The following is a 21461-nucleotide window of genomic DNA, read 5'->3' as shown; positions in this document are numbered from 1 at the left end:
TGGGAGGCTGAGGCAAGAGGATTACAAGTTTGGGCCCAGCCTGAGCAATTTAGTGACTTAGTGAGACCTTGTCTTAAAAGTCCATGATGGTACATCGTATAATCCCAGCACTTGGGTGGCTGAGGCAGGGGGATCTCCATGAGTCTAGCCTAGACTACTTAGTGAGACCCTGTCTCCAAAAAAATAAAAAATAAAAAGATAAAAAGTGCTGGAGATGTAGCTCAGTGCTTAGGCCCTAGGTTCAATACTCAGTACTGAAGAGGGAGAAAAAAAGGGATTAGGGATGTAGCTCAATGTGAAGGTGCTAGGTTCATTTCCTAGCGCACATGTGCACACACACACACAAATCATTAAGAGGCTCAGAAGCCAAGTGTGGTGGTATACAGCTATAATCCTAGCACTCTGGAAAGCTGAGGCAGGAGGATCTCAAGTTTAAGCTCACCTTGGTCAATTTAGTGACTTAGCAATGCTCTGTCCTTAAATAAAGAGCTGGGGATGTAGCTCAATGCAAACATCCTGGGTTCAATCTTCATTACTGCTTGGGGGACGGGAGAAAAAAGATGAAGCTTACCTCTTCATCCTTTAGCAAGTTAACTTTCCCATGCCTCAATTTTCTCAACTATACGAAGGAAGTTTAAAAATAGTTCCAGTAGTATTACAACTTCTACTAAAGTAGAAGTGTGCCAAGGAAGTGCAGAGGAGGAGGTCACTAACTGGAAAGCAGAAGAATTTATAGGAGAGGAGCTGGCTGAGTTTGCAGTTAGCTAGACTCCTTCAGAAAGGGGGCATAGGGAGCAGGTCTGTAGTCCGGGCCCAGTGTGCCTGGAGGCAAGGTGAGCACAGCAGCCCCCAAGGCCTGTCACTGAGCAGCATGCCTGAGGTTCTGCGGGAGAGCATCTAGAGCATAGAGGAAGACATTAAAGGCAGTGGCCCACAACGGACCTTGGGAAGGTAGTGGGTTTAGAGCTGGGGCTGAAGAATGGACAGAGGGTGGCCTGTGGAGGGCTCTCTCGCCCCTCTCTGCCCCTCCTAGAACTTCCCTGGAGGGCTGGGCCTGTCTCTGTCTCACCATCTGCTTTCTGGCTCCCCAGCTGTCTGGAGTTCTTACTGGATAATGGTGCAGACCCCTCCCTGCGGGACAGGCAGGGCTACACAGCTGTGCACTATGCAGCCGCCTATGGCAACAGACAGAACCTTGAACTGGTATGTGTGGGACCTGGTCTGGGGGAGAGGAGGCAGGGCCAGGACCACAGGCTGCCTTTGGGTTTGTGTTTCTGAAACCAAGGGGTGTTCGATAGGTCCAGAAGCTTAGGGGATTACTGTGAATCAGGGTGGGGACAGTATCTGGGGAGTTTTCAAATTTCAGCACCTACTTTCCTTTCACTGCAGCTCTTAGAAATGTCTTTTAACTGCCTGGAGGATGTGGAGAGCACCATTCCAGTCAGCCCTTTGCACTTAGCTGTGAGTCCTGCATTTTCTCTGGTTTTCCCTGTCCCTACCCATCTCAAGACCCATATAAGGACCATAGCACTGGTGCCTCTGTCTTTGCTTTTTCCTTCTTGTGGGCATTGGGCAAATGGCCATTGGCTGGGAAGGTGATGGGCCATGCAGGAAAGAGGCCTGAGAGGCCCAAGAAACCTGTGGAGGCCTAAGTCCTGGAGCCACCCCCTGGGTTGCAACAGCAGAGAGGGATTGGGATTGTCACAGCTGTGTCCATTGGTTGACTGCACCGTTCTAGGCCTACAACGGTCACTGTGAAGCCCTGAAGACACTGGCTGAGACGCTGGTGAATCTGGATGTAAGGGACCACAAGGGCCGGACCGCGCTCTTCCTGGCCACTGAGCGAGGCTCTACTGAGTGTGTGGAGGTACTTACGGCCCATGGCGCCTCTGCCCTCATCAAGGAGCGCAAGCGCAAGTGGACGCCCCTACATGCTGCTGGTTAGTACCTTCCTTGCCATACTAAATCTCTCCTAAGAGATTTAGGGCTGGGAGTGGGTAGTGCAAAGAGGAGGGAAACTTCAAGTCCCAAGTGATAGCTTCCTACCTTGAAGATTTCTTCCTCCGGAGCCGGGCATCATGGCGCATGCCTGTAGCTTGTAATCCCAGCACTTGGGAGGCTGAGGCAGGAGGATCACTGTGAGTTCGAGACCAGCCTGGGCTACATAGTGAGTTCCAGGTCAGTCTCAACCACATAGTGAGACCCTGTCTCAACAAAACCAAAAGAAAACAAAAACCAAAAACAAGATTTCTTCCTCCTTCAGGCCTTCCTGTAACCCTAACCCTTGAGTGCTTTAGGTTCACCCTGGCCTCCTCCCTCCCTCATCCTGATGCATCCTTTTCTTCTAGCTGCCTCTGGCCATACTGATTCCCTGCACTTGCTGATTGACAGTGGGGAACGAGCTGACATCACAGATGTCATGGATGCCTATGGACAGTGAGTGGAGGGCAGGGGCGTGGTATAGGTTTTCTCATCCTTGCTGGACCCTCACGCTTTCCATTCCCTCTGCAGAACTCCACTGATGCTGGCCATCATGAATGGCCACGTGGACTGTGTACATCTGCTGCTAGAGAAGGGATCCACAGCTGATGCTGCTGACCTTCGGGGCCGCACTGCCCTCCACCGTGGGGTGAGTGGGCTCACAGAGCAGCAGGGTGTCAGAGCTGGGCCAGGATTTTGTGCTGTGGGTCTTACTGAGCCTTACTGTGTTGTTCCAGGATGACTATGTGGTATCTCCAGCTGGTTTTTCCAAATACCCTTTGTCATCACATGAAACCACCTTTTCAGCCCACACTGTGTCTAGGATACCTTGCTGACACTGTACTATTGGAGAGTGATGCCACCTCCCCTATCTCCTCCATGATCACCTCTCTTAAAGCTGCTCCACCTCCTCCTGCTGCAGTATTCTTTTCTTCTTCCCTCCCCTTTTCTTAAAACTTACGACCTTGCACTTGCTAGGTAATGCAGTGCCACTGAGCTACATCCCTGGCCCTCCTTTCCTTTCCTTTTCTTTTTTTTTCCCCCTTTTGTGACAGGGTCTCACTATGTGGCCAAGGCTGGCCCTGAATTCCTAGGCTCAAGGGATCCTCCTGCTTGAGTCTCCCAATTATCTGGGGCTACAGGTGATCCCAGCTTTCCCATGGGATTCTTTGGTCCTTTCATCTTCTTCTCATGTTTATTTAGTCTTTGGCTCCAGATCTCCAGGATTAACTCCAGCCATCCTGACTATTGGAAGAGCGTCAGGGAAGGAGATGCTGATCTCATACCCTAGAATCGTTGCAGCGACAATGATTGGAGCACTGGAAGTGTTTCTTACTCCTGGTCCACTGCCCAGTGAGTGGCAGGTAGAAAGAGTGGCTTATGATTCCCACTCCCACCTGTGTCCTCTGCAGGCAGTGACTGGCTGTGAGGACTGCCTGGCCGCCCTGCTGGACCATGATGCATTTGTGCTGTGTCGAGACTTCAAGGGCCGCACGCCCATTCACCTGGCCTCAGCCTGTGGCCACACTGCAGTGCTGCGGACGCTGCTGCAGGCTGCCCTTTCCACAGACCCCCTGGATGCCGGGGTGGATTACAGCGGATACTCGCCCATGCACTGGGCCTCCTACACTGGTATGCTGGCGCCTCTGGCAGGCACAGGGATACGTGTGGGGTGGAAGAGAGAAAGATGGACTGTGGGAGGGAATCTGGAAGTGGATTGGAGGGTCAGGGACAGGACAGGACAGATGGAGGAACCTTGCGATTTCTTCCATTGCCATACTTTCCTCCTTGTGCTCAGGACATGAAGATTGTCTGGAGTTGTTACTTGAACACAGCCCATTCTCATACCTGGAGGGAAACCCCTTCACTCCTTTGCACTGTGCAGTGTAAGTCTCTTCCTGTGCAGCAGTTCTGCTGTGGGGTGCTGTGACCTGGGCTTGGAATTTCACCTCCCTTGTCCCTGCTCATGGCCGCTCCTCTCTCTCCCCCAGAATTAATAACCAGGACAGCACCACAGAGATGCTGCTGGGAGCTCTGGGTGCCAAGATTGTGAACAGCCGAGACGCCAAAGGACGGTGAGTGATGAAAGGCTTAAGAAGAAGCCGAGCTGCCTCTGGCCTCATCTCTGCCCATGCCAAAGAGCCTTACCTGTTTCGCTCTGCCCCGACCTCCACCCAGGACCCCACTTCACGCCGCTGCCTTTGCGGACAATGTCTCTGGGCTCCGGATGCTGCTGCAGCATCGAGCTGAGGTGAACGCCACTGACCACACGGGCCGTACTGCGCTTATGACAGCGGCTGAGAACGGGCAGACCGCTGCTGTGGGTACGTGGGGCCCCTGTGGAAGGGAGGAGCTCCAGGGCATGTGCAGAAGAGATCAGCCCTGCCTGTGAGCTTGAGTTTCAGGAAACAGGGTGTCTCTGGATGTCTTATGATTCAAAGTATATACAGTTAGGGTGGTGGAGAGCTGGATGGCTGCTGCTCTGGAGGGAGGTGTCAGTCCCCATGTGCCATTTCTTATAGAATTTCTGCTGTATCGAGGGAAAGCGGACCTGACTGTGCTGGATGAGAACAAGAACACTGCCCTGCACTTGGCTTGTAGCAAGGTACTTCTGGAGTGGTAATGAGGGGCAGGGCTCAATGCAGGTTAGGTCCTGACTGACTGCAGTGAGGACTGTGGTGGAAGGCAGGGTTGTCTGGCCTCTCTCACTGCTTCCCACCCTCCCAAGCTGCTACCCTGTCGCCTGTCATGTTTCCATCTCACGAGTCCACTGTCTTCTTCTCCCTCAGGGCCATGAGAAATGTGCCCTCATGATCCTGGCAGAAACCCAAGACCTTGGCCTTATCAATGCTACCAACAGTGCGCTGCAGATGTGAGTGCCCGGGGAAGGGGCTCCTGGCTGGGGGAGGCAGGTGGGTGAAGAAAGCAGCCCACACTCCAGGGGCTCTTGGAGCTCGCAATATTTGTTCAGCACCCTCGCTGCCCTCTGGGGCTGGCAGGGAGTCTTGGCTTCCTGCTGACTCTGGTTCCCCTTTTTCTTTCTTTCTTCCAAGGCCACTCCACATTGCTGCCCGAAATGGTCTTGCTTCTGTAGTGCAGGCCCTGCTAAGTCGTGGGGCCACAGTACTAGCTGTGGATGAAGAAGGTAAGTGGGGTCCAGAGCCCTTTGCCTCTCCCAGTTTGGGGTCAGGGACCTTCTTCAGGAAGTGACTTGTTAACTTTGCTATAAATGAGATTTTCTTCCCAGGGGAACTCTTCAACCTCAGTACTCTGAATGTCCGAGGGGAATCTGGCAAAGCCAGCAGGGGGCAGGAGGACCGCCCCCTCCGTACCCCAGCCCTCTGTCCCCTGTGTTCCACCTTCTTTCCCATGTGAACATCTGCCTGTCAGAACCCCTGGGCCCTCTCCACCCTTGATCTCTGGCCGTGCTGGGTGCTTATCTGCCATGGCTGTTTTGCATGGAGAGCCAGGGCCCAGGGATACAGGACTCTGTTTTTCAGCTCTCACCCTTGGCCCTGCAGGTCACACCCCAGCACTGGCCTGTGCCCCCAACAAAGATGTGGCAGACTGCTTGGCCTTGATCCTTTCCACCATGAAGCCTTTCCCACCCAAGGACGCTGTCAGTCCTTTCAGCTTCAGCCTGCTCAAGAACTGCGGCATCGCAGCTGCCAAGACGGTGGGTGGCTGCGGTGCCCTGCCCCACGGGGCCTCCTGCCCCTATAGCCAGGAGCGGCATGGCGCCATTGGATTAGATGGCTGCTACTCTGAGTAGCCCCCTCCAGTGTCCCTCTCCCTGCCGGTGGCTTGATATCTTATTCTATTTATTTAGAAAAAGTCTAAACATTTAGGGCACTTTAAAGGAGAACACGACTGGGTGGCAAGGTGGAGGAGGAAAAGGACGCACTGCGGAGCAGCTGCTCACCCCTTTGCCACACCATCCCAGCCTGGCAGGGGTCTGGGACAGACAGGGAACACTCCAGGCCCTTGGTACCCCCAGGGCAACACCTTCTGCCAAGTGTCCCAAAATGATTGATAAATGCCTGGCTTCCCCTCTCTTTAACTCCATCTCTCAGTTCCCCCTTTCTGCTGCCAGCTCTTCCCTTTCTTCCCTCTGACTGTCCTCTCCATGTCACCCATCCCCTTGCCCCTAATGCCAGGCAGACCCCTCCTCTTCTTCCATACCCATCACTGCCTCCCTGCTCGGCTGGCCCCTCCATCCCTGCAGCAGTGAGAAGCCTTAATTTCTGGTACTGTGTGAGCACTCTGGGGGTGTTCCCCTCCCCCTTCAGGGGCAGCTAGAGGATGAAGGGGGAGGGTATTTAGCACTGGGGCCTGGAGCTTTTCCCCCACTCTATACCCAATCACCCCTAAAGTTCAAATGCAAAACACTTGAAGCAGCAACTACTGTACCTGGGCCCCGATCCTGCACTCTCCCCTGGCTCCTCATATGCAAATCAAGGGCTGGTTCTGTCCCCACAGCCTGCCCCCACTCCCTTCCCATTTCTGGCCTGGCCCCCTAACCACGCACTTTAACCTTGCTTTTTTCTTTTAACTTCTTTTGGGAGAGCAGAGCCTGTGGCCATTCCCTCTCTGGCTCATTTCTCCCTCAATGTTGAGGCTTGTCATGAATTTTTAAGTAAGCATTTTATCCTTTAGGGGAAGAAACAGGTTAATTTCCTGCCCATTTCAAAACCATAGCCCTAGTATGTCCTCTGTGTTTTAGGCATGTGCTGCTTGCATGTATATGGTGGAAAGGACCGTGTCCTTCTTCCCGGCTCCCCCCATCCCAGAGTTCTCTCAGCCCCCTTTCTGCTCCCACCTTCCGTCATGTCCGCCTTGTCCAAGACCCATGTCCCACCGCCCCAGTCACTCCTGATCTGAAGCCAAAGATGGTGGGAGGGCGGGGCAGACTAGGGACCGTGGCCAAATTTTGGAAATGGGCCTCCCTTGTGTGCGGAGGAAGCTGTGATGGAGAGAGCAAGGGGTGGAGAACGGCTTGGCCCCCTGCCTTCTCAGCAGGGGATGGGATTGAGCTGGGGGCTGCACTGATAAGATTCCTGGAAGTTGCACCCCAGAAGCCAAACTGGGCCAGAGTGAGAAGGGGACAGTTTTCTCTAAATGTAGCATTGAATCTGGCCCTGGTCCCTTCAGTTGCCCTGTCCATCCGTGTCCTAGGTGAGCCTCTGTGCAGTTGGACCCGCTCCTGTAGCCCTGTGTTCCCTTCCTCATACTCAATACCTCAGCCAGGGGCCAAGACACAGAACTTGAATAGAGGTCCTGCCCCCACCACCCCAACAGTGCGTCCTTGCCCAGTTTGGCTGCCATCAGTATTGTCCCCCGAGAACTGGACAGGCTTCGTTTACACGTACAAGGGGTCTCCCCTGGGGATCCCTCAGCCTCCTCCCCCACCCAAGCTTGCTCTGTTCAAATCTTACCCATTTTTCAGTTGTGTCCCTTGAATGTCTTGCCACCCTTGCCAAGGGTGGGCTGAGGGGAGAGAGCCTATCCCAGGGATGCCTCCCTCCCCACAGATAACCTTAACCATACCTCATGCTGGTTCCCTGAAGCCTGGGGTGTTTGTCCAAGTCCTTATTTTTTTCAAAGTTCCTTTTATCCCCCATCTCTCTGTGTCTTGCTTTCCCCCAACTCTCAGATCCTAAACCATTTCAAGGCTTCCAAATGACCATTATTGGTGAGAAGGATTGTGCAGCTTTTAGTTTTTATTTTTGTTTTCGAAGCCAAAGGGCCTTGCAACGCCCCTCTTGCCCACCTCCCTTCATTCCTTGTCCTCCCCTATACGACAATCAATGTGACCTCTCTTAAGGGCTGCCGCCCCCCACCCCAACCTTGCTGGTTCTGCAAAGCTTGCCCCCTAACTTCAATTCTCTCTCCTAAAATCTTCCCATTCCACCCCCTCCCTCTCATTTTGGTGCTGGGAATTAGGTGGTAGGGGGCACGGAGAACAGGGAGATGGGTTCTCTGGGGATGACTCGGGTATCAGTCGTGTTCTCCTTTATCAATGCTTAGCGATGACAGGAAGAATCTGAGTATTTGTCAGGAGCCCCATTGTCTTGTTTTGCTAGATGAGATTTCTGGTGGCTGTCCGTTCCCTGCTGCCCCTCAGCACATTGTCAGCAGTGCTGGGGAGGTGGGGGGGTCCTCTGTCCCTCCTCATGTGGCTGTGAGGAGGCCTGGAGGGTGAGCAGCCTCCTCTCCTTATGCCAAAGGAAATCCCGCACCCCACCCTGGGCTTCCCAGCCCCTAGTGTTTTTTGAAGCATTTTGACCATTCTCATGGCCACTGCATATTTATTTTAATGTTAAGATTTTTTTTAAAACCTCTTTGACTTAAACGGGTGTGGAGAAGTAAAACAGGCAGAATGCCCCCCAATCTTAAGGGGGGAGGGGAGGGGAGGAAGCACCTCCTTCCCTTTGCCTCCCCCTCCCTTCCCCTCTCCCCACCGCAGCTCTAAAGCACTTGCTTCAAGTAATAAGCACTTTTGTGAAAAGGCCTATTTGGAGTGAGGACCCTGGGAGCAGCCCCAGGTCCCAGCAAAGAGACAGGGCGAGGGCTACATAGGAGACAGACTTGTGAATCAGAGGGCGAGATGAAAAAGAGCCAGTTTTTAGTTTCTGATATTTGGGAAGATGTTTCTGATTGGGCGGTGGCTTTGGTAGGGTTGTGTACTATACTTCAGAAAACAAATGGCACAAACTGTGGGTCCCAGGATGGACCAACAAACCCGGGTCACTGCCGCTGTCCAGCTGAGACTGATGGGCCACCTCCCCCATCCCGTGGCCCCCTGAGCCATAGGACTGCTGAAAACCACTGAATGTACAGCCCAGGTTGGGGTGGGGAGCAGCCCCTGGGGGAGAGGGCTTCTCCTTTTGTTTGGTGCTGTGGGGGTGGGAGAGATGAGTCTGAGGGACTGCCACCCCACGTAGACGTGTGTTCCTTGGGGTGGAGGGGCTGAGGAGGGCCTGCCTCCCTCTCCAAGCCCAGCCATGGCCCCTCTCCTTCCTCACCCCTATCCGTTTTGACTGTAAGTCCAGCTCACCTTTGCCTTCAATATGTACCAAAGGAAAACTCAATACTGTTTCCACCGCTGTCTGCCCACCCGAGCACCTTCTTACTCCCTGGACTTAGAAGGGGAGAAGAGGCTGGGGGTGGGGTGGGTGGGGCCAGAGCAAACGGTTCTACAACTGTACCCCCAAAACCTTCTCTGTGGTCTTGGAAGGGGTCCTGAGAGGTGGAGTGGGGCCAGGCTGGCAGGGCTGGGAGTAGGCACACTCTGCATCTTATGCACATGGCACATGAGTGTTTCCTCGTTGAAATGACTCCCGTGACAGTGCTCCAGCGGGGAGGCCCCTTCCTCCTTCCCTTTCAGCCATTCATCACCCTCTCCCCACACCCAGTGTTCATTCCCCACCTCCCCTTCCCACCGCAAAGGAAAATAGCCTTACAGACCCTAGCCCAGAAACCCTCCTCCCGGGGCAAACCAGTATGGGCCCCCATCCCACCGAGTTTGAACCCTACCTTTTAAGAAGGAGGGATAAAGGAGCAAAGCAGCCCCTTCCCCTCTAATTGTGGTGGCTCCAGCCCTCTGTGGCCTTGGCCCAGGCTGGGCAAGGGCGGAGGTGAGGAATCTTTGAGGACCAAGCCCAGTGGTCTGGGAAGAGGGAGGTAGAGAGGGACGGGTCTGACTTGGGGACTCCCTCCTGACCCAATCCCTAGAGACCCAACCCCTAGAGAAGCGACCAAATCCCAGAGATGGGAGGGAGCTGGGGTGGGGAGGGTCTGCTCTTTGAATTACTTGAAGGTACTGATTCTGAGGCTGCTGTTGCCCACATAGGTGTGAGGGGGACATGTCACTGCATTTGGGAGGGCAGAGGGTGGCGAGTGACGAGAGCATCTGCCCTCGGCCCTTGCTTACTCCTGCCAGGCCCTTTTTCTCTGGGGAGTCTGCAAGCCTGACTGCCCCAGGGAAGGTGGGGAGAGCCTTCCCTCCCATCTCCATCCTCACTCTGGGCACCCTCTCCAATTGCACTAAAGTAGCTGTTGTGCCAGTCTTACCCCACGCCAGGGTGGGGTCTCTGCTTCCAGTCCTTCCCCCACTGCCTCCGCTCCCGTCCCGGACAATCTCCTTGTTCCGCTTGTATTCCTGGATAGCTCAGCTTTGTATGTGTGTGTTTGGGGGGTGGGGGCGGGTTCTGGCTGGAGTGGGTTTGGCGGGGGTTCGGGAAGGGCTAGGGGAAAGATGAAGGATGAAGTCTCCTACTCCCTTCCTCAACTCCAAGCCACAGAAGCCTGGGAGGGAGGGTGCCTACTCTCGCTACCGTGTGTCTTGCAGATGTGCCAAAATGGGGAGGGTGGGCGGGGAGGGTGCCTGGCAGAGCAGCCCCCAGGGTGGCTCTCTCAAAGCAATACAGTTCCCCTGCCTGGGGGACGGCAAGACAGGGGAGAGGGTTGGGGTGGGGACCTGGGGGTTCCCCATGTACAGCTGTGTATATTCAGGGGTGTTCTCTGTCTGGTACCCGCTGTGAGCATCTATGTGTGTGTGAACCTCCCCTTCCCCATGCCCTGCATGACCTGTGATGCTGCAGACACCACCATCCTGTGTGCAGGTGTGTCGGGGGCACGGAGGGGCATGTTTCATGTCCTGTTGCACCCTCCACCCTGTGACCCATGTACTCGGTTGTAGGAAGTAAAGAGAACTGAGCACAATTCACTGGATTCTAGTTGAATCTTTCTCTAAGCAATTTCCCCATCCCTGCCCTTCCCTTGCCCTGGATCCACCTGTGGTGCTAGTGTTGGGGTTGGGGGTGTTTAATGCTGGTGGACAGCAATAAAGGGCAGATCTGCCCAGAGGCCTGCATCCCCGGGGTGCCGAGGGCGATAGGAAAAAGTGGGGACCTCGGTGCATTTGCCCCACCCCTCCTCTCCCTGGGCTAAAGCACAATGCTCTTCCTGAAGATTGATGCACCCTGCCCACTCCAGGCCCTTACTCATGTCCTCCCCCAACCTGCTTTGAGCCCTCCCACCACACCCTGGTTTTCTATGCTGTTTTGGTGCAAGTACAACTGTCGTAGTCATGGCTTTGGGATGGGTTCTGTTTATTAAAATCCTATTGCTCCTACTGGCCCTGTGTCCCGCCTCCATTCCTGTGGTTGGGGGGAAGGAAGGGCACTCTGGACCCCTTGCCCCTGGCCCCTGTTAGCCATCAGGGACCAAGGGCAACAGCTGCTCCTCCAGCAGGACTATGGTAAACATGAGGCTGCCCCCCAGCAGTAGCCCCAGCCCCTGCAGGAGCACATGGAGCATAGGTAGGGGCTCAGGAGGACGAAGCAGGGCTGGAAGCTGAAAGAAAAGAAGAACATTAAGATTCCGGCCTTGAGGGCCTGGGATTTAGCTTAGAGGCATACCGGCCTCTCAAGCCCAAGGTCCTGAATTCGATCCCCCTTGGGGGCGGTGTTCTGGTCTTGGCCCTGACCTCTTAACCTGAGAAGGAGTGCCAGAATCACCCCCCCCCGCCCAAATACTGTCCCTTATCAGACCGCTGGGCCTGAGGGCCAGCACCCTCCAGGACCCAGTAGTGGATGTGGAGGGGCTGATACTTCCTTCCCCTTCAGACCCAGCTCCCCACTTCCTTTGATTTCTCTGCTCTTTCCCACACCTCTCACCATGTCCACGAGGGCCACATAGAGGAAGATCCCAGCAGTGACCCCAAACACCCACGGAGTCAGGGGGACAGGGCCCAAGCTGAGCCCCACCCCCAGGCCTGCACCCCCTAGTCCCAAAGCTCCAGATAGGAGGCTCAGCAGCAGCAGCCTCCGAAAGGACAGGCCTGCCTGGAGCAGCATTGCGAAGTCACCTGTTGGGGACAGAGGATGAGATAGGAGGGAAGAAGCCCAGGGCTGCCCTTCGCCTGTGTCACCCACCAGCCTCCAAAGTTGTACCCCTTGCAGATCTCCTTTCTAGAGCCCACCCACTTGTGCCATTCCTACCCAGTTCATGGGGCAGCTCATGGCAGAAGACTGCCACAGTGGTGCTGAGGCCACTGGAGAAGCCATCGGAGAAGGCAGCACCTGCAGTCAGTGGGTGGGAGGTTCAGTCCAGGAAAGTCCTGTGTCTGCTCATCTCCCACCTCCTGGCAGCCCTCTCACCCCCAGCCGAGAACAGCCTCCCCCCACTCCTCCCTTCACACCTATGGCCAGCCCGTCAGTGAGGTTGTGCAGACCATCTCCCAGGAGGACCATCCACGTGATGTGGGCACCTCCACCACCCTGGTGCCCGTGACTGTGGCCTTGGTGCCCTGGAGCGGCTGATGTTGGTGGGGAGTGGCTGTTCTGTTCCCTCTGGCCCTGAGCCCCTGGCTCTGCAGGAAGAGCAAGGACAAATGTTGGGAGCTGCAGGTGAGGACTGTGGACCAGGAGCCTAATCCTCATTTTCTCCTCTAATCACCTGGAGCTGCCTGCAGGGGCCAAAGAGCCATTCCAGTGCTGTCTTCTGGGTCTGGGTTTGGTGTTCCAAGATCCCTTCTCTTTCGTCTGCAGCATCTCTGAAATAGGAGGGTATCCCTCCTGGTGGGGGAGGCAGCAGAGCCAAGGGCTGAGGGGAAGCCAGGCCACCAGCTGGGAAAATGAACACCTGGTCCCACCTCTGGCACCTCAGATATCCTTTGCCTCCCACCTGTTCCCAGGTCGGCACCTCCCTCTGTTTCTTGTTGACTTGAACTTGGGAGAGGAACCAGAAGTCCTGGTCTATGCTAAGGTGCCCCTACCCACTCTGTTAGAGGACAGGCCCTACACCGAACATTAGACAAACATTCAAGATGCAGGAGCACACGCTGCTCCTCAGCTCCTGGCTTGTTTAGCCAGTTCTTGGCTAGGACTCTGGTCTCAGCAAGTGGAGAGAAAAGGGTATCACTCACTGGCCTGAGCCCTCTGTGCCGAAAAAGCCCCAGGACGTTCTCCAGCATGAAGAGCAGGAAGAGGCCTCCGAGTACTGACAGCTCCGGACCCAGATCCTTCTCTAGTAGCCCGCTAGGTCCTGCATGCTGCCTTCCTTGTGCCTGACAGAGAAGAGGTCAGGGCAGACCCTAGAAGCCCTATATCTAGTGTCACCCTCTTCCCACCTGGGAGGCAGCTCTGGGCTAAAGCCAGAGGTGAGGGAGTGGAGATGGGGGCTGGCAGAAAGGGAGGGGATGCCCTATGGCTAGGGGCATGGCTAGATCCAGGGAGGCCAGCTGCCAGGCACCCCTGGGTGAGGGGTTCAAGGAAGGGGCTTCACTTACATGTGGCAGCAGGTGGAGCAGCGCATCCCCACAAAGAGTGCCCACAGCCAGGGCCCCCAGGAAGCCCAGCAGGGGCTGCAGTAGACGAGGTCCCAGGAGCCGCAGCAGTAGCAGGGAGAGGGGAGCAGGGAGGCTGAGCAACAGGACTGCCAGGGCACTATGAAGCAGGGCTGGGAGAATTAGGGCTGAAGTTAGGCCATGTTGGACTCAGAGGTGGGGCAGAGATGTGCTGCAAGGGAGGCAGGGCCCAGTGAATTCCCTTCCTTGGCTATGGTCCCCACTCCCTAGCAGGAATCCGGGTGCCCCCGCCCCACTCTCACCCACTGACCGGGTAGTAGGTTTCCTGGAGGGGCTGGGGCTGGGACTTGAGTGCAGACACGGCTGTCAATCTGGTAAAGTAGAGCCGGGCACAGCAGAGCAAACTGTCTTGGGGTCAGAGGAGCAGCGGGACTCAGGCCAAAATTGACCAGCAGCTGAGAGCCGTTTAGACACTGAGGAGTTGAGCAGAGGGTCTCACATTAGTACATCACCAGAAATTATGATGTGGATCTTTCCACCTGTCCTCCCATTCCATGGATTCCTGGGTCTCTTCCCAGGGTCCTCTTTGCTCACACTGGTAGGTGTGTCAGGGACTGGACGCAGGGTACTTGCCATCACTGTGCCTTAATTATAGTGAATATTTCAATCCAATGGAAATATCTAACAACGCAAATTGGGTTCCAGTGAACGTTGCCATCCATCTCCCTCCCAAGCCCTACTAATCTTGTTGGTTTGGTGAAGGAATTGATTGAAAAACTAGAGCCTTCCATGCCAGAGTTCTGGAAGGGGAAAGAAATACCTGAAATGCCATCTAACCTCCCTCTCAACAGCTCTGTCAGATGTTCATCCAGCTTTGGATGCTTTGTTTTGTTCTCTCTCTGTCTCTCCCCACCTCCCCTTCCCTCCCTCCTTTTCTGGTTTTTTGGGAGGGGTTGTTTAGTTTTTAAAATACAGTCTATCAGTTGCCCAGACTGGCCCCTAACTCAGATCTTCCTTCCTTCGGCTTCCTGAGTGGTTGGGACCACAGATGCACACCATGGCCCTGGGCACCAGTCTTGGCTTGAATGCTTCCAGCAATGGGGCACTCACTGGGCTCATTCAGGGTTAGGTAGTGTTGCCCATCCTCTTCTGTACATGGAAAAGTGGCCCAGGTGCAGTGACTTCCTATATCATTCAGCCATTTACACCTTGCAGGTCTCCTCTCCACATAACCATGTCCAGATCCTACCCTGGCCTGCTTCTCTGGTTCTCTGTTTTGTCAAATGTGGCCCCTAACCTGGGCTCACCTGCTCTGAACCCAAAAGGAACATCTTCCACTATTGAAAAAAATACCCTAAAGTTACACTGGGATTTTTTTTTTTGAGATTTTTTTTTTTTTTTTTTTTTTTTTTTGATACTGGGAATTGAACTCGGGTCCTCACACATGCAAGGCAGGCGGCAGAACAACTGAGCTAAATCCCCGGCCATAAAAAACTTTTTTGAGACATGGTAAGTCACTCAGTTTTCCAGGCTTATCTTTTATATGGGGTATAGTGTGGCTTTTTTTTTTTTTTTTTTTTTTTTGGCACCGGGGATTGAACTCAGGACCTGGCACTTGCAAGGCAGGTGCTGGCTCCACTGAGCTAACAAGGCAGGCGGCAGAACAACTGAGCTAAATCCCCGGCCATAAAAAACTTTTTTGAGACATGGTAAGTCACTCAGTTTTCCAGGCTTATCTTTTATATGGGGTATAGTGTGGCTTTTTTTTTTTTTTTTTTTTTTTTGGCACCGGGGATTGAACTCAGGACCTGGCACTTGCAAGGCAGGTGCTGGCTCCACTGAGCTAAATCTCTAGCCCTTGTTTTGATTTTTGAGACAGGGTCTCACTGTGTGGTTCAGACTGTCTTGAACTCACTATATAGCCCAGGCAGGCCTTACATTTGTGGCAATCCTCCTGCCTCAACCTCCGAAGTACTAGAATTATAGGCATGGGCCTGTAATGGGATTTTAAGTCGCTATGACTCTTTAAACATTTGACTCACATCTTCATTCAGGTGGTCAGCCAAAGAATGGTCTAGCAAGAGAAGCCTGTGAAAGAGGTCTAGGCCCGAGGGGGCTGGCCCCTGGGGTAGGTGGGGGGACTTTGAGTCTTCCAGGTCACCCCACCCAGAAGAACCCAGAGGCATCCCTGCCCAGACATCCACACTCAGCTCAGGGTCCTGCAGCCTGAAAGGAATGGGATAACAAGTTAGTCACTCATGCCCTCACTCACCCACCTTGAGAAATTAGTTCCCTGAGGGCTGAGAGGACAGGAGGACTGGCCACTGGCTACAGTTCCTGGAACCCAGAAACCACAGCATATCTCCCTGGAAGATCTAAGAACTGTTAGTTTATAGGAGGGCCTAGGAATGGGGGCTGTATGGTAAGGGGAAAGGCCAGAAATGCTCCAGATTGGGAGCTAAATCAGCCTGGAGACTTTGGACATTGGGACTAAGAATTTAAAGGAATTTAAAGGCCTGAGTATTTGGAGGAAGGAATTAGAAGACAGTAGAGGCAGAAAGGTTACTGAGGAGTTGGTTCTGAAGAATCTGTAATTCAGGGATCTTGTTTTAAGAAGCCGGGGGTGGGAGGGGGAGCCAGAAGCAGGCATCTGATCTAAGCACTGGACAGAGCTGGGGGGACATGGCATTTGTGGAGAGGTGAGGTCTTGGTACCTTTGTGTGAGGTTGTCTTCAGATGAGGGTGCAACTCGACCAGTTGGAGGCCCATGGTGTCCCAGGCGAATCCCCTGAACTCTACCCAGCCCCAGGCTGTGGAGAAGCCGGGCCAGGCCCCTTGCAGTCAGCGTCCCATTCTCACCATATAAGCCAAACAGCTGGGCCAGGTAATGGTTCTGCTCCTGCTCAGCAGGGCCTAGGTTGGGGACTGAGCCCCTGACCCAGCCCAATACCACCCCCACACATAGGGCAGCCAGCAGATGCCCCACCAGAGGCCCCATCATTGGGGACAGTAGGTTAGAGGCTTTGGTTCCGGCTTTTATTCCTCCTGGAACATCCTGAGGACTGGGCCCTGGAAGAATGAGGAAGAGCAGATCAGGGGCACAGCCAAGGATCAAGGGACCTTCACTTCTTCCACCTGTTCCCTCCTGAATCCAGCAGTAGCCCAGCTCGAGCCTCCTGCCTCCAACCCATTGCCTCCTCTTGTTCACCAGGCCCTGAGCACCCTCCTAATTCACAGCTGATCAAGCTGACCATCCATCCCTGGTCCCCCAGACTCAACCCCTCAACCTTGCCCCACCTCTCTATCCCCCCTCATTTCCCAGATCTTGTCCTTACTGGCAACTTGAGAGTTGTTACCTCAGGTCCCCAGCAGGCCTTGCTGTAGACATTAAAAGGTTCCTGAGTCAGGAAGGGGGAACCAAGCTAAGCTTCCAGGTACAATGGAGGCCACGTCAGAGGGCTGAGTTGGACTGGCTCCCCCTCCCAGGCCTCCTGCTTGAGGTGGGGCCAGAGGTTGGGCCAGTGTGGGAAGGTTCACAGGGGAGAGGAGTTAATGGTTCACTGGTCTTTAGGGGAGGGTCAAAGTTCTGTATGCACTGAGTCCCCAAGTGTGGAGAGGTCAGCCTCTGCCTTGAGAAAGACACATGGCTAAGAACCTGTGTGCATTTCTTTCCTCTTAAATGAAAAAAAAAATTTTTTTTGTATGGGGGATTGAACTCAGGACCCTGAGCTTACCAGGCAGGCATGGTGCTGCTGAACCAAATAACCAGCCCTCCTTTTAAATAATTTATTTCTAGCCCACTGGGCGTGGTGGTACACACCTGTAATTCCAGCACTTGGGAGGTTGAGGCAGGTGGATCAGAGTTCCATGCCAGCCTGAGCTACACAGTAAATTCAAGGACAGCCCAAACTATATGAGACCCTGTTTGAAAAAAAAAATTTAAAAAAAAATCTCTCTAGCCTTAATCCAGTTAGTGCCACTTGAACATTTTCCTGTATATACTCCTACCTACATACCTTACCTCTGGCAATGAGTTTCCTGTCTCCAACCCCATCCCCATGTTCCCTGAGAAAGTTGGACCTAGGTGTTCCCAAGCTGGGGTGAGAGGGAAAGGCAGACAAGTGGTCACCCAATTGGCATGCGCAAGGAAGAAACTATTCTTAGCAATTCTTCACTTAGGAAGCAGAAGAGCCAGTACTCTGGGACTCATGGGAATGATGACCAAGAAAGGGGAAGCCCTGCTGGAAAAGGGAAGCAACCGCTGCCCCCCCACGTCTCATCTGGTTTAGGATCAGTGGAGCAAAGTCTAATTTGGGCAGTTGGTTCAGGGGGTCGAGGCTGGCATTACCTGACAGCAGGAGACAGGAAGGACGCCCAGAGGAAAGGGGACCCAGTCTTCTTGTGGCAGGCAGGGGGGCAAGGGTCACCTGCAGGGAGGGAGCATGGGAGGGGAACTCCCTTAAAGGGGCAGCTCTGTTTGCCTAGGCTTCCTTGCCTGTAACCTACCTATCTCCTAGGGACACCACTCCTAGGGTCACTTCCTAGGGACACCATACCTTCCTAAATGCCTGCTAATCTCTTCTGTTTTCCACAAAAAGTGAGTCCAGTACAGATTGATAATATTTATTAGGAGAGATTTCAACTAGACTCTCGTATCACACACATAAGACTTAGAACTGTTTCTAAAGAGGAAGAAGGGCTGGCAGAGGGCCTTGAATCCTAGGGACAGGCAGTTTCAGCTGGACAAGTGGAGTATGGACTTGGGGTGGATGAGGCCACTGCTCACCACCCCTCCTGGGAAGTTCAGTGACTAAAATACTGCTACCCCACCCCCAATCCCAAAGCCAGCAGCCCCAGGGAAGACTGATTCTCCAGTAGACGCCTGGGTTGTGGTTGGTGGCAGGAGGGAAGGAAGAGTGTCTTGCTATCTCTTGCTGCTCCTGCGGGTTTCTTTGCCGTTACTGACAGGGTTGCTGGAGGAGCCAGGAGGGGCAGCTGGTGTGTGGTTGGGCTGGCTTCGAGTAATCCGGGTGCTGGGGGGGTGGGCAGGAGTGTGAGGGGGATGTGGGCCACCACCAGGACCTGGTGGGACACTCAGTCCATTCCCGTTCTGGTTCTCAGATGCTAGCGGTGGAAGAAAAACAGAATTAGACAGTTCAGGTATAACAAGGTCCCCATCAAGGGCCTGTCTCCAGCAGTGTAAAAAAAAAAAAAAAAAAAGTTAAAAAGTGGGAGTTTAAAAAATTTTCTTTTGAGCCAAGCGTGGTGGTGCACACCCGTAATCCCAGCACTCGGGAGGTTGAGGCAAGAGGATCACTGTGATTTCGAGGCCAGCCTGGGCTATAGTGAGTTCCAGGTCAGTCTCAACTATATAGTGAGACCCTGTCTCAAAAGACCAAAGGATCTGAGGATACTGAGGATCAAAATCAGGATCTTGTGCTTGCAAGGCAGGCAGCGGTACCACTGAGCTAAATTCCCCGGCCTTAAAAAAGTTTTTAAAAAATGATGTGTATGTATCACAGCAATATATGCACACTTTGGAAAATATAAACATAAGAAAAATCTTATTGCACTTGGTAGCCCCAAAAGATAATACGCCACAATTAATTAGTTAATTGCAGTACCAGGGATTGAGGCATAGTGACACCATAGCACAACATACATTTATTTATTTATTTATTTTTGTTTTTTTGAGACAGGTTCTCACTATGTAGTTGAGACTGCCCTGGAATTCACTATGTAGCCCAGGCTTGTCTTGAACTCAGCGATCCTCCTGCCTCAGCCTCCGGAGTGCTGGGATTACAGGCGTGTGCCACCACACCTGGCTTCAGCTATACATATTCTAAGGGCTGGCTGGAAGCAGGTGTGTAAGGTAATTTCTCTTGAGCTCCTGTAACTATGCATACCCCTATCACTGCATCCAACATAGCATATTATAATCATTATCTGTACATCTGTCTCTTGCATAGACTATAAGCCCCTAAAGGCAGGTGCTGTGCTTGATTCTTGGCACCTAGTAGGTGCTTCATAAATGTTTGTTAATTGAAGGTAGAGCCCTGCTTCTCACAAGTACCACAAACCAAATGGTGTACAGTTTGTGGATTAGTGCAAACCTTATCCTTGCTGGATCTGGGTGCTTGACCAGATTAAGACAGCTGTAGCCTGAACTGAAGAATAATGTCTTTTTTTTTTCAATTCACAGAAAATGTGACTGTGAAGAAGTCAATGTTAAATTTTTATGCCATCCATATTTATTAAACTTTTTCTAGCTGGGTGTGGTGGCGCACACCTGTAATCCTAGTACTTGGGAAGCTGAGGCAGGAGGATCACTGAATTCAAGGCCAGTCTGGGCTACATAGTGGGTTCAAGGACACCCTGAAATACATAGTGAGATGCTGTCTCAAAAAAACTAAAACAAACAGCAAAAACAAAAAAACAAAAACCTTTTTTTTTCTGTTAAATGACAAATTGCATGAAGTGGTAAATGAATTTTAGGGGCAAGGAGATTTAGATTTATGTTATTAAAAATATTTTTGTTGGGCTGGAGATTCAGTTCAGTGGTGCCACCACCTGCCTTGCAAGTGCAAGGTCCTGTTCGATATCTGGCACCAAAATAATTTTTTTTGTTGTTGTTGAGGCAGAGGATTTTAAGTTTGAACCCAGCCTGGACAATTTAGTGACTTAGTGAGACCCAGTCTCTAAAGATGGGCTGGAGATATAGTTTGGTGTGAAAGGCCTGGATTCAATCCCCATACTACAAAAAATTAATTATTTATTTAAAGTTTTTATAAAAAGGGACAGGGATACACCTCAGTGTGAAAGCCCTGGGTTCACTCCCTAGTACCTCACTGCCCTGCAAAATTGTAAATGATGGAGTCATGGTTACCTGAACATATATGAGAGTCATATTTCTTTTCTTTTTATTTTCCTTTTTGTTGTTTTTTTTTTTTTTTTTTTTTTTTTTTGGTGCTGGGGACTGAACCACTGAGCTATATCCCTAGTCATATTGGGCCAGGGATTTAGCTCAGCGGTTTGGTGGCCTGCCTTGCAAGTGCAAGGACCCGAGTTCAATCCCTGGTACCCAAAAAAAAAAAAAAAAGAGAGAGCGTCATATTTTCTTTTTTTTATTGTTTTTTCGTTTGTGTTTTTGGTACCTGGGATAAAACTCAGTACCTTGTGCTGGCGAGGCAGACAGCGGTACCACTGAGCTAAGTCCCCGGTTCAAGAGTCATATTTTCTATTGGAAACACAGACACTAACTTTTGTGGTGGAATGAAATGTTGTTAGTTTGTGGTTATATTATCAGGGTTCTCTACAGAGTCAGAAACAATAGGTAGAAGGTACACATAGTCACACATCACACATAACATTCCAGTCAGCAAGTGGCCCACACACATGATGGTGGTTCTATACAATTATAATGAAGCTGAAGAATTCCCACCTAGGGACACTATATCCATGGTAATGTAGCACAATGCATCACTGATATGTTCGTTGTGATGTCAGTGTAAGTGAGCTGCCAGTGGAATAAAAGTATAGCACATATAATTATGTACAGCACATAGTACTTGATAATAAGTGACTGTTACTGGTTTATGTATTTAATATACCATGCTTTTTATTGTTAGTTCAGAGTGTACTCTTTCTCCTTATACAGAGAAAAGAATTAACCATAAAACAGGCTCAGGCAAGTCCTTCAGGAGATATTTCAGAGAGGACACTGTTAATGAGATAACATCTCCCTGTATGTTATTGCCTTCCAGTGGGATGAGATCTGGAGATGGAAGACTGTGATGCTGATGATCCTGACCCCATGGAGGCCTAGGCTAATGTGTGTGTGTGTGTGTGTATGTGTGTGTGTGTGTGTGTGTGTCTTAGGTTTTGTTTTCTTTTTTACTTTCCTACTGGGGAATGAACTCAAGGTCTTCACAATGAGCTACATTCCCAGTCCTTTCTAATAATTGATTTTGAGGTAGAATCTTGCTAAGTTGTCCAGGCTGGCCTCAAACTTGTGATCAGCTTCCCACAGGGTTGGGTTTATAGGCTTTGGCTATACCTTGGTTTTTAACAGAAAAGTTTTTTGTTTAAAAAGGGTAAGGGGTAGGGGATTTAGCTCAGTGGTTCTGCCGCCTGCCTCGCAAGCACAAAGACCTTAGTTCTATCCCCTTAC

The 21461-nt window shown here is 52.2% G+C and overlaps 3 protein-coding genes across 5 annotated transcripts in view; 1 reads left to right on the top strand and 2 right to left on the bottom strand.

The window, feature by feature from the left end:
* Ankrd52 (ankyrin repeat domain 52) overlaps positions 1-11114 on the top strand; it is a 28199-nt gene extending 17085 nt beyond the window's left edge. The window contains exons 16-28 of the mRNA XM_010644830.2: positions 1092-1203; positions 1390-1461; positions 1739-1940; positions 2349-2436; positions 2512-2629; positions 3393-3612; positions 3779-3866; positions 3972-4055; positions 4159-4304; positions 4503-4585; positions 4770-4852; positions 5034-5125; positions 5502-11114. Of these exons, the coding sequence (XP_010643132.1) occupies positions 1092-1203; positions 1390-1461; positions 1739-1940; positions 2349-2436; positions 2512-2629; positions 3393-3612; positions 3779-3866; positions 3972-4055; positions 4159-4304; positions 4503-4585; positions 4770-4852; positions 5034-5125; positions 5502-5752 (1639 nt within the window). The 3' untranslated portion in view covers positions 5753-11114. The remainder of the gene's footprint in view (positions 1-1091; positions 1204-1389; positions 1462-1738; positions 1941-2348; positions 2437-2511; positions 2630-3392; positions 3613-3778; positions 3867-3971; positions 4056-4158; positions 4305-4502; positions 4586-4769; positions 4853-5033; positions 5126-5501) is intronic.
* On the bottom strand, positions 11064-16312 carry Slc39a5 (solute carrier family 39 member 5). The gene is made up of 10 exons (XM_033763696.1): positions 16006-16312; positions 15334-15517; positions 13602-13764; positions 13274-13443; positions 12911-13051; positions 12442-12538; positions 12185-12355; positions 11985-12065; positions 11661-11851; positions 11064-11337 (listed from the first exon to the last, which is right to left on the bottom strand). Exons 1-10 carry the CDS (start codon positions 16290-16292, stop codon positions 11194-11196), a joined length of 1629 nt encoding a protein of 542 aa, XP_033619587.1. The 5' UTR covers positions 16293-16312; the 3' UTR covers positions 11064-11193.
* A 1880-nt stretch (positions 16313-18192) lies between these two features.
* Positions 18193-21461, bottom strand: part of Nabp2 (nucleic acid binding protein 2) — a 9137-nt gene continuing 5868 nt past the window's right edge. For all 3 annotated transcript variants that reach the window (XM_010644693.3, XM_010644692.3, XM_010644691.3), the window contains one exon: positions 18193-18415. In XM_010644693.3, coding sequence (XP_010642995.1) covers positions 18216-18415 — 200 coding nt within the window. In that variant the 3' untranslated portion in view covers positions 18193-18215. The remainder of the gene's footprint in view (positions 18416-21461) is intronic.

This window comes from Fukomys damarensis, unplaced genomic scaffold (assembly GCF_012274545.1).
Source record: "Fukomys damarensis isolate Sample0158 unplaced genomic scaffold, DMR_v1.0_HiC HiC_scaffold_15, whole genome shotgun sequence".
Taxonomy (NCBI): Eukaryota; Metazoa; Chordata; class Mammalia; order Rodentia; family Bathyergidae; genus Fukomys; species Fukomys damarensis.
The sequence above is the reverse complement of the archived record's forward strand: the minus strand, read 5'-3'. Positions and strand labels throughout refer to the sequence as shown.

Coding starts and splice junctions, on each gene's coding strand:
- Slc39a5 (XM_033763696.1), bottom strand. CDS start 16,292: ATGATGGGGCCTCTGGTGGGGCATCTGCTGGCTGCCCTATGTGTGGGG. Junction 15,518..16,005: donor GAAGACAACCTCACACAAAG/GTACCAAGACCT, acceptor CATTCCTTTCAG/GCTGCAGGACCCTGAGCTGA. Junction 12,539..12,910: donor GGCACAGAGGGCTCAGGCCA/GTGAGTGATACC, acceptor CTCCTATTTCAG/AGATGCTGCAGACGAAAGAG.